We start from the raw sequence: 14049 nt of genomic DNA on the forward strand, positions 1-14049 counted from the left end.
GGCATGTTTACCTGAGTAATACTAACACATTGTGTGTAAGCATGAATAGATTGATTTAAACATACTACATATGTTTCTACCTCTCAAACATGGTATGACACATGTCATAGCCAGCTGTCATGAAGTTAGAGGGATTCGGAACATCTGTTGCAACAACAGCTACACATTTCGGGTTATAGGAAGTTCAATTAAGGTCAGCGCCTTTTGGCACAGAAATCGGTATTGCATTGCATTCATGAGTCAAGGATTTGTCTGCTAACGTGCGCTAGGGGGTAATAATTATATACTATGTTGTACAACTCTCAATTACAGTAGACCTAAACCTGTGTAAAACTTTGCAGGTGGTGAATAATGTAAGATGCTATGTAGTAAGTATTAATTGATTAATCGAAATTGTGTCTGACAACAATTAAAGATTAAAATGAACAGTGTTGAAGGGCAGTTTTGAGCGACGGCCCTTGAGAACCCCCTGTGTCCCCCTGAGGAAGTAGACGTCAAAATGTCCCACCCCTCCGTATGGTGACGCCATCCAATCAATAAGCGGTATTCTGAAGTTTCAATCCATTGGCTAGTTTCGAGAATTAGCTAGCTAGCCTCGCCAAGCAAGCAGACTACAGATTTAGCTGCTACCTCTCTGATGCTTGATTTCAGTAAGTTTAGTGTCTGTGTTTGTAGAGCCTTCTCATCTTACTAAATCATCTAAGTATAACAAGACTGCGTCTTTGCTGAAACGGTGAGCGAAAATCTACCATCAAACCAGAGGAATACCAACTCGCGGCAACCAAGGTGATTGCCAGGAATCAGCTAGCTAGCAGCCCTCTGAACGTCCAGAAGCTTCCTAACGTCAGTCTAGTGGTCGAAATTCGGCGAACGATTAGTCCCTTTCCAGTTTGTTTGCAGACATCGTGACAACTATGTTAGTTTAGTTTATCACACAGTATATATTACCGTTCGGTTCTAGTGTAAGATGGCAGCGAGCTGGCAGGTCGCTGCTACTCAGCAAGCTGAGCAGTTGGCGGCCCGCTTGAAGGAGCTCCTGTCTTCTGGCCTAGGTTATCTCAACTCAGAACTCGGTGTGGATTTGGGTCTGAAGCCTGATCTGTATCCGCCATGGGTTATCCTCTCAACGGCATGTATGGGATTATTGGTGATTGTGGTAGTTTGGGCCTTTGTTTGTCGTGGTCTATTTAGGGGTAAAGATAGGTCGAAAAGAACTGAGACCATAGCGGAGACGGTGAAACCAGCTGTAAAGATTACCAAACCCGAAGATCAGAAGAAGAAGAGCAAAAAGAAACCATCTGAGAAGGTAACGTGTCTTTGCCAAAAATCAACCACATGACGTGGTGACATTTGCCACATCATTCAGGAACTTGTTGAAAGTAGCGTAGTTAGCTTGTAGGTTGGCTGAGCTCAGTCAACGTCAAAGTTAGCAATTATCGTTAGCCAAAGTTAACGTTATACACTTAGCTATCTTTGGTTGGCTACACTTAGCTATCTTTGGTTGGCTGTCCATTGATTTTAACTTTAACGTTACCGGTGTTAGCTCCTACTTTTTGTTGATGGGTGGATAGGTCTGCCCTACATTTCAAGATAAGATAAATACTGTTTGTGTAGTAGCTAGACGTTCAATCTGAAGTCATATGCGCTAGCTTCGTTCATAGTCAAAGCAGAAGTGTTTGTTAGCTGGCTAATAGTCGGCATGCAATTACAGATTAGTTAACGTTATCTGTGCCGTGGTGCCTGGCAGTTCAGCGACCTAGCTTGGCAGCTAATTTGGGGATTTGTGTTGTAATGTTCTGAAAATAAAACCAGGCCCCGATATAGTGACTGGTTTAGATAACTGTCTGGCGAACATGGAATGCCATATTTGCTGACATTTATGTTTAAATGTTCCTGAATTAATATACCTGCCCATAGGTGAAATGAACACATAACGCTACCAGCTTGGCTAAAATAAGTGGTCCAGTATTTTTAATGGTTTGAAATTACGTTTCTCGTTTGGTAACGTGCGATGTATGATTATTTCCTCGGCCTGGCAACGTATGTGGAGGTGTCAGTGTAACATCTAGGTATGTGTTGTAAGTATATCATCCCAATCCTCTACAGAAACCTCAAGCAAACGGTCGCCCTGTTGTCGAACAACAGCCGGAAGTAAAAGTGACTGAAGAAATTCCTGCTGTCCAGCAAGCCACTCCAGATAACAAGACTGACAAGGTGAGGAGTGTGTAGGTTGTGGAAACCTTTTGTCGGTGTTGTGACTATTATTGTGCCGTAGCCTTGGAGGAAAAGAAACCCTAACAATTAACTACAATAAGTTCAGTAGGCTATGTTTGATGGATGAGGTGGTATGGAGGGCATGGTAAAAATGGTGTTCACCATTATTGCAATTAACTGTAAACACATTATTGTGTTGCTGATGCCACCCTCTGGTCTGTGTCTCATAGTCAGGCCCTCTGAATGCATCTAACACCTTAAATAATGTATCAATATGCATAAAAGACACAGACGCATCATTGTCAACCCCCCCTTGGACTTGGAACATTTCATTTCTCCCTCACAAAAGAGCACAAATGCCATTGGTCACAGTGCATTTTAAAAACCTACTCTCAATAGAAACTGGCATACTGTACAGGCCTGTTAGGTGCTCTGAGCCAGCACCTGCTTGTCCTTGCTAACTGGCAGTGAAAGTACAGTGATATGATTGACCCAGCTGCTAGTATCAGATTGCAGTCTGAACTTGCAGATTCAGCTATTCCTGCTACAGAATTTCAGTTCTTCCCAATTTAGTGCTGCCAGGTTTGTCCTAAGTCAAATTTGTTATTGCATTTGATGGTGTTAGAAGTAGACATACTATTTTGCTGGTGATTTTATTTGTCTGACAAACTGTAAATATACCTTCTTTCTTATGTAATTGAAATGTAATATGAAATGGTATGGGCAGGGGTTATTAAATTGTATAGAGCTTATAGTCTGGTAAAATGGTGCATTTTTCTGTTCATAGGCAAAGAACAAGAAGAAGAAGCCTAAAGCTGCCTCCGTTCCAGAGACCAAGGCTCCTGTTTCTCCTCCTGCCAAAGAGCCTGAACCAGAAGGTAAGCTGCCTACTTAACGAATCTCTGGTCTCACTGATTCTTCAGTGTTTTGCATTGTGCTCATGTAACGGAAGTGTGAACTAATAGAGGAGGATGTCAGGATGCCTCAGCAGCTGTTCCAATGCTCAGTAGGCTAACCAGGTCAGAAACAGTTAGTGCTCTTGTAACAGTACATTGTGAGTGCATTAGTTGATGTTTCATCAGTTGAGGCATGACATATAAAATGGGAAGCATTTTACTCCTCATTCTTACATCCCTGTATTTTAGCCCGGGCAACAATTCAAGTGTACATAGTCACTCAAATCGGTTCTTGAGTGATTGGCGTATTCTACTCACCAAGTAATCATGGTGCACATTTGTGACCCTTTAAAGCGAAATCAGTCGCTTTGCGCATGACGTTAGAGAAAATCCACAATAAACAAAGTTCCGGGTTGAATTTTGCGTAATTCGACAGTATACAGTCTACAGTTTCATATCGTGAACTAATTTAACGGAAAAACATACGTCTTGACTGTTAAACCCGGCGAAGATTCAACACTTGCAGTCATTCCTGTTGTCCACGCTGCTTAAAAAAGGTAATTTATCCTCTTCTGGCATTTGGTGACAGGAGAACCATGTCAACTTTGGATGCGGTTAGCGATAGTTTGTGTAATACCCTCGATATGCATATCGTTGGAAAGCTTAGTTTATGGCCGTTCACGTGAGGTCAATAACTTATGTTTTTAAATTTTACCGAAAAGACTGGTTTCACTTTGAAGGGTCACATTTGGTCTCCCTTTTTTCCCTCTTTTTTATGACTGCTGTTTTCCTTGCGTTTTGTACACGTCAGCATTTTTCAGCTTGTTCACAGTATGTTATTGGATTCTCTCTGTTTGGTTAAATGACTTCTGAATTGTGCAGAGCCACTGCGCGAGCTCTGACTCATTGCACATTATGTGCTCTCATCCATGAATCCCTTGTGAGCTGCTGCATGTCATCTGCACTGCTCTAGGCATTGGCAGCCTTTCCACTAAATGAAAGCAGGCTGCATGCAGCACTTTTGCATGAGGACCAGGGTTTTGATATTCTGCTCTGACATTCAGGGAACTGGGAAACCAAAGTCAGCAACCGTGAGAAGCGTCAGCAGAAACGGAAGGAGAAGGGCACGGGTGACGCCTCCCCCAGCCCGGGAGGAGCCGAGCCCCCCGCCACCCCGTCCCCAGCTCCTGAGCCGGCCAAGCCCACCACCCAGAAGAAGAGCAAAGGTACAGCTGCGGCTCAGCACACAGATCTGCTGCATGTTGCTGCACGTAGCCCCCAGATCGGCCAGCACACAGGAAGTTACATTTGTCACCAGAGTGTCACACAGCAGCTGTGTCTGTATGTTTTACCAGTGTGTGTGTGTGTGTGTGTGTGTGTGTGTGTGTGTGTGTGTGTGTGTGTGTGTGTGTGTGTGTGTGTGTGTGTGTGTGTGTGTGTGTGTGTGTGTGTGTGTGTGTGTGTGTGTGTGTGTGTGTGTGTGTGTGTGTGTGTGTGTGTGTGTGTGTGTGTGTGTGTGTGTGTGTGTGTGTGTGTGTGTGTGTGTGTGTGTGTGTGTTTTTGTACCTTGTGGGAGTCACTGAAACCTTTTTTTCTGTCTCGTCACACTGATTCAGCGAGCCACTGCAGGCAAACAGATGGCTAATTTGTAGTTCAGGTGGAAAGTGCTGTCTGGCCCCAAGGGAGTTGTTCCATGTGACTGTTTCAGTTCCTGAAATTATAAGAGCCACCTGGGAGATCTTTATTCCATTCTCCTTAGGAGGGATTGAAACTATCTTAACCACTGAGGCATATACAATAATGTAATTCAATACTTCATATAATATATATTCAATAATGTAGTTCATATATAATTCAAGTTTAATAATGTTTGTTTGTATGATATATAAAAGAAATAGAGTTGGTTAGATATTAAGAATATCCTATTTGGGAAAGGTGTTGGACCTCATCTTTATTCTACACAGATTTATTTAAAGATGCCACAGTTCTTTTTGTTTTCAAAGTAATTTTAACTCCTTTGCTGAAGAGAACCTGGAATAGAATTTTTTAAGATGGCAGGAAATATGTTGTTTTTACTCTTCGCCTTTCAAAGAAAAAAAATCCCCATGAAAAATGAATGGGTTTTGGCAAAGCTGCTGAAAATATGGTGTGCACAAAATTAGGTCAGCTGGAACCCCTAAACGCTATTCTTTTTTTTTTGCCAAACCATAACTTGTGGAAAGGCTAATCCACCACATACAAAATTCTGAGCGCCAACCTTCAATTCTGTCTGTGTGTAAGCGACAGACTGTAGCCATTGCAGCTATTATTACATACCTGCTGTGTTTTTAATGATTTTATAAAAAAATATTTTGCATTATTGTTCAAGATTGTTAATGCTTCAAATGTTCACTTTCTGGTTTATTGTTTGTCATCCACACTGATTTTCTGAGTTTTAAGATTTTAAAAGCGGAACATCTATTTAGGCTAGTACAGTGGCATTTAGTAAATATGTGATGTAAATGTCTGGTGTTTACATCTACTTTAACCCTTCCTCCTCGAGCAATATGCGTTGCATTTTGTGGTTAATCAGACTGTATTTGTGTATTTGCCTCCTTTGCAGCGGTGACTGTCCGTGCTAAACCTGAGAAAGCAGAGCCTGTGGCCACTCCAGGTAAAGGTCAGCTGACAACCCAACATCAGTCCACCAGATGCCATTATGACCTTTTCTGAGTTCTTAATTTCTTAAAGGTGCCCGTCAGTGATCCGAAGCGATTCCCCTTAACATTTTTGTCACATTCAGAAAATATTTCCTCACAATCCGCCAGCTCTCCATTCCGTGACTGCACTGTAAAAAATGGTCTTTGTACTCAGCCCTGGCTCTGTGAACTGGAAACAAATAAAGTGGAGCGAGCTGATCCCCCAAACATAACAAAACTGTTCCAGACGCTCGTTGTGAGGGGGCGAGCGTTTGGGGAAATAGAAGGGGGGTTTAGGAAAGGGATTGGTGAATTCGCTTGCTGTTTTTTTTTTTTTTTTTTTTTTTTAGTGTTCGGTTCAAATATGAACGAATGTGGCGTCATCCAGAATCGCTGTGGGCATCTTTGAAGCAGCACCTATAGGCTATGCTTTGTAACACTAAATAGTCTTTTTTTCCACCGACGGCGAACCCGGTGTGGAACTGGTGCCGTTCTGAGATCTTTGAACTGTGGTACAATCTAGTGAACCAGCCTGCATTTCCTCCAGTTTTGAACCGAACCAAGGATGCGTCATCAACAATGGGTGTTGCATGCAAAAGCAAAAGTTAATGAGATGCATAAACGGGAGAATGATATGCACAGTTTTATTTACTCATGGCAACAATTGCTATGGACGGAAAAGTCATGCTTTTAGTTTCAGCCTTTTCCCCTCTGATTGGCTGAATGACATGCCCGCTCCGGTTCGCAGGAAAAAAAACGACTATTTTCTGATTCAACTTCCGAACCAAGGTGCCACTTTCCGAACCGGCTTTTGTTTGGTGGAAATGCTCCGAACAGTTCATATGTTGGTTCGCGAACTGGGAACAGAGCTGGTTCTCTGTCGGTGGCACAGGCCTAACTGTTAGGATGCCTTATGAGTTGCTTATGAATGTGATGAGTTGTTGATTTTGCATTGGATTGGATTTGCAAACAGTGTAGTGGTGGAAGGCTGGAGGCACTGATTAGTCGTGTCTGTCTTCCAGTGACTCCCCACTGGGAGGAGACTCCAGCGGTGAACGGAGGGGAATGGAACAACGTTGGTGTGGCAATCCCACCTCAGAAGAAGTCTCCAAAGGCCGAGAGCTGGACCGCCCTGCCCAAGAAACCCATCCAGACCAATCCTGAGGTGTCCGTCTGGGCACAGGAGATCGAAGGTACAGATTGAAATGTGTCCTAACTTTTTTTTGTTTTTGACTAAACAAATACCCATATGTACATTTATATACAGACACACATAATATACAAGTTTTATAACACATCAACACAATCAAGTCCATCACACACAAATAAGACGACTATCACAAGCCACATTGGAGTTCTGCTAGAATGCTGTGTTGTTTCAACATTTAAAGGGAGACAGTGCCAGGCATTCTTAAGTTTGTTTTCTCTGGGATCCTTCTAGGATGGACTGTTGTGGACAACAGGGGAATCCCATCTGCATTCCCTGGACTGGGCCTCCCAGCATCTGGTAATTTGTATACTTTTGTACCATTTCAGTTTGTCTATATTTAGCAGCTAAGTAGTTAGTGTTTATATTGCTTCAACCCTCTGCATTTCTGTCTCTGACTCTGACCTGTAGATGGTGCAGTTTGACCACTTATATTTCAGACATTCTGAAATTGTTTAGTTTGATAGGTATTTTAGCATGCAGATATTCACTATCTATGTAAATGACATGAAACAACTTTGGGCTCCAAAAGTAATGCTTTTTGAACTGGGACAGCTGAGAGGGGGTCGCAAAATAAATTTTTAAAAAAGTTTATTTTTCTGTTTTTCAGCCATGGAGTCTCGGCCAGTGGCAGCGCCTCAGTGGGTTGAGCCGCCTCCCGTGGACGACGAGTGGTCTGGACTGAGTAAGATCTCCCCCCTGATCTCTCCCTCTAACCGACACTGCCGTTCTTTACACAATATGTCCAAACGAGCATCGAAACCTCCCCATTGGTATCTTCTAGAGCCGGGTCTGTGTGAGTGTGCCTCTATGTGGGTGTATTAACTGAAGTATTGTTGGCTGTGTGCTTGCTAGATGGCGCGGACCCGTCCTCTGATTGGAACGCTCCGTCTGAAGCGTGGGAGAACTACGAGCAGCCAGAGGCCCCCGCCCCTCCTCCAGAGACGGCCGCCGCCGCCCCACTGACCAACGCCACCGCTGAAGATGCTCAGGTGGGCCGTCTGCACACACTAGGGGACCAGCACTAGCCACAGTTAACACCGCAAAGAATATTGTTCTGCTCTTCAGTTTTACAAAGCATCCCCATTCCCACCAGTGTGTTGTTGCTTTTGAAGTGCGACAGTTCAGTTGTTAAGGGCGGCATATTCATTTCCTCGTAAATCCAGTTGATTGACTGTTGAGCTCTCCGCTGTAGCTGCCCAGCTAGACTCCCTAGCTAGATCCCTCCTCGATCCTCGATGCTCGGTCCTCCAGGCTCATTCCCACTGATCTATAACTAGCAATGGATAGACCATCCCATTTTAGCCGCCCCATCATTCCTTATCTAGATCAGTGCGAATGAGGACCGAGGAAGGAAGGGAGGACATATAAAAGACAAATGAGCGGCACCCCCTAGCAACAAGTGTAAGTGCTCCTCCATGTGAGGGAGAGAAATGCCTTGCTCTCCTCTGTCCACCACAGAGCACAGGGCAGCTGTGATTACAGCTCAGGAGTGGCCTGTAAAAACACCGCTGCTGTATCCTGTTTGTGCCGTGGCCCAGGGCTGGAGCGCTGCGCAGGGACTTGAGCTGACCTGGAACAACAGCTCAATCGCAGGCGCTGAGATCCCGCTCGTAACCGGCACGCTCTGCAGGGAAATGCTCAGCACCTCATTCGTTACTCTGACACGTTTTGGGGGGGGGGGGGGGGGTTTCGGGGTTACCTCGTAAATTCACAGCATAACAATCTGAAGGTGTCCTCTGTAGTCTGACGAATGCTTCATGTGGACCGACCGCCTGCGTTCCATTACTTAGCCTGCCGTCCGTACCTTTTATTCAGCACCAGGGAGATGCGCACATAAACAGCACACCTGCAGCACCTGTGTAGACACTGAAACACTCCCAACACTGCAATCTTTCCGAATCGCAGGGCTCCGACGACGACAAGGACAAAGCTGACCCGGGTGAGGGCGGCAAGGGCAAGAAGAAAAAGAAGAAGAAGAAGAAGAAGGCCGATGAGACTGAACCAACTGCTCAGGTAGATACAGGAAGCAGCCCTCCCCTGCTGTGATTTCTAAAGGCCCTGTTGTGCTCCGTCATACAACAAGCTGGTGGCACAAGCTGCCGATGGCACGCAGTCGTCTTTTTAATTACCCACACTACCTCTAGAGGGCACAGTCACCTATTGCATTTTAATGAGCATGAACCTGCAGAACAGAACCGTTTTCTCTGCTCTACAAAACCATGTTCTCCATTATTTGAATTTGTACTTAAATTGCTTTTATCTTCATATCTAATTGTTTATATGTAATGTTTGTAATTGAGAACATATGATGTTTGGTTCCAAAACACTATCTCCATTTTTAAAAGTATGTTCAAATAATTGTTTATTTCAGGTAATATTAATACAATTGCTGATGTATTTGAGTAAAGATAAATCAAACAATAATAATCATACAAATTCATTAAAATGAAGGTGTATATATCGTTTTGGAACCAAACTTTATATCTGCACAAGGTAGACTGTTAATGACTGACCTTGAGTACAGAGGGAAACCCAAATGACCCCAATGCTGTGTGTGTCCTCAGGAGGAGTTGAAGGAGACCCCTGTGGAGGTAGTGGCTCCCCCTCCGCCCGCACAGGCCCCCACTAAAGCTGCTGCCAAGGCCACCAAGAGCGCCAAGCCTGCCAAGCCGTCCCCTGCCCCTGCCCCTGCCCCTGCCCCTGCCCCCGCCCCCGCCGAGGTCAGTGCAGCACCCATCTAGTAGTGTCCACTCCACAGGAATGTGAACTGGGATAGATACCCTGACACATACAAACCATTTTAATATGCAGTGCAGCAGGACGCAGCGAGTGCAAAGTCAGCTGTTGGTCTAAGTTGCCATTAGCCAGGCATCTGTGCTGTTCAATTAATTTTCAAGGCTCAACTTCGCTGCCACAGACATGCAAGCTATTGAGCTTGATCTGACAATATAAATGTTTATTCTGTGTACATTCCTGGTTTTAATATATTGTGCATATGTGCATACGTTTTCACTAAGAGTTCTGTCAGTTGTCCCTTTTGATCCGTGTGCTTTGCACCGGACAGCAATGTGTCAGATGTCGCATGCCTTGAGTGTTCTACCAGCTACTGAACTAGATGGACTGGGGTCAAAGATACTGATACAGCCACATACCACCACCTTGTCACAGGCTGACCCTCCCCGCGCCGCCGTGCAGGAGAAGGCCGTCCAGAAGACCCCCTCCCAAGTGCCACAGGAGCCCGCCGACGCTAAAGCCGCTGGCAAGCAGCCCGCCGGCCCGGCTCCTGCCCAGGGTGAGTCACCCAACACACGACACCACCACCACCACCACCACCACCACCTCCTCACCCTCACTGCCGAGAAGGCACAGCGGCCACCGAGGGGACCGTAAGATGATCAGCCACAGTTGGTCGACGCATCAATGAACCGGGAACACTGAGCAGCTCCGCTTACGCGTCCAGGTTGTTGACTTGCACTTACACAAGCAAGCTGCTAAACCTGCTAAAGAGCGCTCAAGACTGGGGGGGCTACTGCTTTATATGTCTGAGAAGCTGTGTGGAGTGTTCTACTTTTGACCCAGAAATATTTCCATCTGAAGAGCAAGGAGCAAATGTGCAACTTCATACACATTCATACACCTGCAGACATCCGTTATCTACAGTAGCTTGTTCCTCTAATGGTCCTCATAATGTCTGTGTGAATTTCTGCTGATGGTGAGCGATGATGGCTCTGGTTAAAAAGAAGCGCTCAGCAATAACAGTCTCTCATTCTGCCACCACTGTGGGCTGCTTGAGTTGTGCGTTACCCCACTGTGTCTGGCCATGTGAGGCGTCCCCCCTCCCCTCCCCTCCCCTCCCCTCAGAGCTGTGGAGGAGCTCATGTGCTCCCAGGTCACGCTCCTCTCCCTCGCCAGCTCCTCGCCGTCTCCCCAGCAGATGGCTCCTGTATGTGCTCCCCATCTTCCCTGCTAGTGGGCTGGGCGAGCAGCTTTTCCTGTGCTGATTTATGGGCTCGTGAGGAAGTGGGCTGGCCAGATGGTCTGTGCTCACAGCAGCCGTGCCTGCTTGCCCCTCTGCCTGCCCGCCCGCCGGTCTGTGTGTGTGTGTGTGCGTGTGTGCGTGTGTGTGTGTACGTGCGTGTGTGTGTGTGTGCGTGTGCGTTGGCCGCCATCACTAATGCATCCAGCACCTCTGGCCCGACTCCTTCCGCCCTCATCACACAGCACAGTGTTGCTATGTGGTGGGAGGGGTGGAGCAGCACTAACATCACTCACTGACCACCAGTAGACTCTCGCTTCCTGAGCCGTCTGACCACCAGTAGACTCTCGCTTCCTGAGCCGTCTGACCACCAGTAGACTCTGGTTTGGTTCCTGAGCTGTGGATAGTGCCGTCTGACCACCAGTAGACTCTGGTTCGGTTCCTGAGCTGTGCATAGTGCTGTGCCTGCTAAATATCAGTCCACGTTTAGCTTTAACTAGCAGTGCTTATTTACCTTTAACTGGACTGGCTGTGTGCGTCGCTGCAGGGTAGGTGCTCCAAACATTTAGTTTTTGGGGGTTTCCCATAAGAGGTCTGCCGGTGCCAAAATGGCATTCTAGTTTGTTCTTGAGGATAACGATGTATATACACTTCATCTGGAGATGTTAAAGATGTGTGGCCATGTCCACCGTGTTTGAGCCCCTCTTGTGCTTTCTCCTCTCCAGACAAACCCGAGGCCAAGCCGGAGTCTCCGAAGCAGGTGAAGAAGAAGAAGGCCAGGAGGGAAACATGAGCTGCAGACTCACATCAAGAGTTTATATGCAAAAAAAAGAGGAAGGAGTGGGGTGGGGGAAAAAAAGATTTTTAAGACCAGAAAGATCATGCATATGCAATACTGAAGAGTGTACAGACTTTTGTATGAAGTGACTACTTTTTTTAAAAGAAAAGACGTCAATTGCTAGTCTCACCTTCTTTGACCTTTGTGTGAATGAATTAGATGATGCACTGTCCACTACGTGAGATCCTCTGGTGGATGTTCCATGAGAAGAATTTTGTATTTTGTCATTTTGATCATTGTTTTTCTTTTGTTTTTTTTTTATTATTATTATTATTATTATTATTATTATTACTACTACTACTTGTGTTGATTATGAGTCCATTGAAAAGCGCTGACGTTTGGACTCTAGCTGTCTTTCGCAGTGTTGATGCGAGGCTCGGGCCTGGTCCTGGCGCGGGCCTGTCCAGTGGCTTGTTCAAACTAGTAGCCTGTAGCACTGTGCTTCTGATGCAGCTTCTCTCGCCCTCTGCTAAAGCTCTTCCCGTCATCACCAGACTCCTCACTCCTCCCGAGCCGGAGGTCGGGCATGTATGTAGGCCTTTATGGAAGGAGTCTGTTTCAAACTAAAAAGACTCCTCAGCTCCTGGGGGATGCCCTGAGGTTGCAAAGTGGGTACTTCTCAGCTATCTGATTACTATAACGTCCTCCAGCACTTGAGTGTTCTCTGCTTTTTTTTTTTTGGGGGGGGGGGGGGGGGGGGGGGGGGTGGTTATGGTCATTTTTTGCTTTAATGAATCACATCTAGGTATCTTAAATGTTCTGAAATGTTGATTGGTACAGTCATGACATTGACACTTATTTCTAACCTCTTCAGATCAGAATGCCAAGCCATATGTAAGAAATATAGTAATAATAATTCATTCAAATGGGCAGTTTTCTACTGTTCAAGGCTGAGCTTTGAAACGTGCTGTGTATTACCTTTCCAACATATCTGTGTGTGTGAGTCCGCGTGTGTGTGTTTACTCGCACACATCTTCTGCTGATTATCTGTGTGAAATAGCTGGTATCTTTCTGAGGAGTAATCATGTGAGAACGAAGAAGAGGAATTTCAACTTCAAACTGTTTTGATCAGTACAGCATCAGGAACAAATTATAATGCCTTATTAACTAATAGTTTGTAGTTGGGAGAGATCATGTCAGCTATTTCTTGTGCTGTATGTGATGAATGCAGGGCAGAGAGAAAATTTATGTGGATGGGGGGGTTGGTAGAGGTGTGATAAGCAGATGTTTTTGCGCTGTTGGGAGTTAATTTTTGTCTTCATACGGCTACAACCTTGTAGACTGATGTTGGTTAATTTTCTTCCATTGTCTCCCTGCCTATTTCAGGCTGTGCAACTGATGTTGCAGTGGCAGCACGTTTGCACAGCACAGTTACTGCACTGGTGTCTTACTGCTAGTGGGTGCACTAGTGGGTAGACACAGTGATGGGAGAACATTTAGGTTCCTTGATAACCTGCCTTATCTTACCATACCCCCCTAAATCTTATTACGTATGTTAGTGTTATTATTTATTTCTACCAAATCACTAAAAAAAATACTTTTTGATCTTCTAAAATTCAAGAAAATTGTTACAATTCTTAGTTAATTTGTCAAAATAAACTGTAATTTGTATCTACTTTTCGTGTGAGTTATTTGTCTCTTTCCTTCCTTAACAATCATGTAATTCTGGAGACTTTACATTAACATGCCAGATGTAAAAGTAAATTGTAAGCTAGCAAGGCAAGATGAGAAGTAAATAGTAGGTAAGTGTTTTTTATGAGCAAATGTTTGAAGATGATTCACTGCATCTCAAAGAAAAAGAATATCGCTGTCCAATGTAACAAAATAAAACAGCAGAATGTGTGGTGTATCTGGCATTCTGGATAAATTGCAATTGAAATTACAATGAATTGAATTGTGAAATTTCAAGTAGCCTGGATGGGATATTGCCACAAAACATAGGCCTACATTTATTTATATGAAAACTGTTGAATCGAAAATATTGGGGGGTGTCTGGACAGGAACCATTTAACTGTTTGTTTTTGGACTTAATTCACCTTTACGGGAAATATGTCATAGGGCTACTAGGCTATTAGGTATCCGTCATCATCCTGTATTTTCTCGTCACAGCGCGTCTGTCTCTACGTTCTCGAAACAACGTTACATCACTTTATGATGATCCCGCTTGAAACCCAGCTCCGGTCACATGGTACACCGATGTTTGTCTGTCAATTAAAGCCGAGTTTAGATGTTGTTGC

General features: G+C 44.9%; 1 protein-coding gene across 2 annotated transcripts; it reads left to right on the forward strand.

The window, feature by feature from the left end:
• Positions 1-568: 568 nt before the first annotated feature.
• mtdhb (metadherin b) lies at positions 569-13427 on the forward strand. Of its 2 annotated transcripts, none has more exons than XM_062539518.1 (13): positions 569-1306; positions 2107-2214; positions 3002-3092; positions 4175-4336; positions 5713-5769; positions 6811-6981; positions 7230-7295; positions 7606-7680; positions 7851-7987; positions 8904-9011; positions 9563-9718; positions 10167-10290; positions 11700-13427. In XM_062539518.1, the coding sequence occupies exons 1-13, from the start codon at positions 968-970 to the stop codon at positions 11765-11767; spliced, it is 1662 nt and encodes a 553-aa protein (XP_062395502.1). In that variant the 5' UTR covers positions 569-967; the 3' UTR covers positions 11768-13427. The 2 variants fall into 2 exon arrangements, with proteins under 2 accessions (XP_062395502.1, XP_062395503.1); XM_062539519.1 differs by having other exon boundaries at positions 5713-5763.
• Positions 13428-14049: the final 622 nt, after the last annotated feature.

Source organism: Sardina pilchardus, chromosome 6, assembly GCF_963854185.1.
Source record: "Sardina pilchardus chromosome 6, fSarPil1.1, whole genome shotgun sequence".
NCBI lineage: Eukaryota > Metazoa > Chordata > Actinopteri > Clupeiformes > Clupeidae > Sardina > Sardina pilchardus.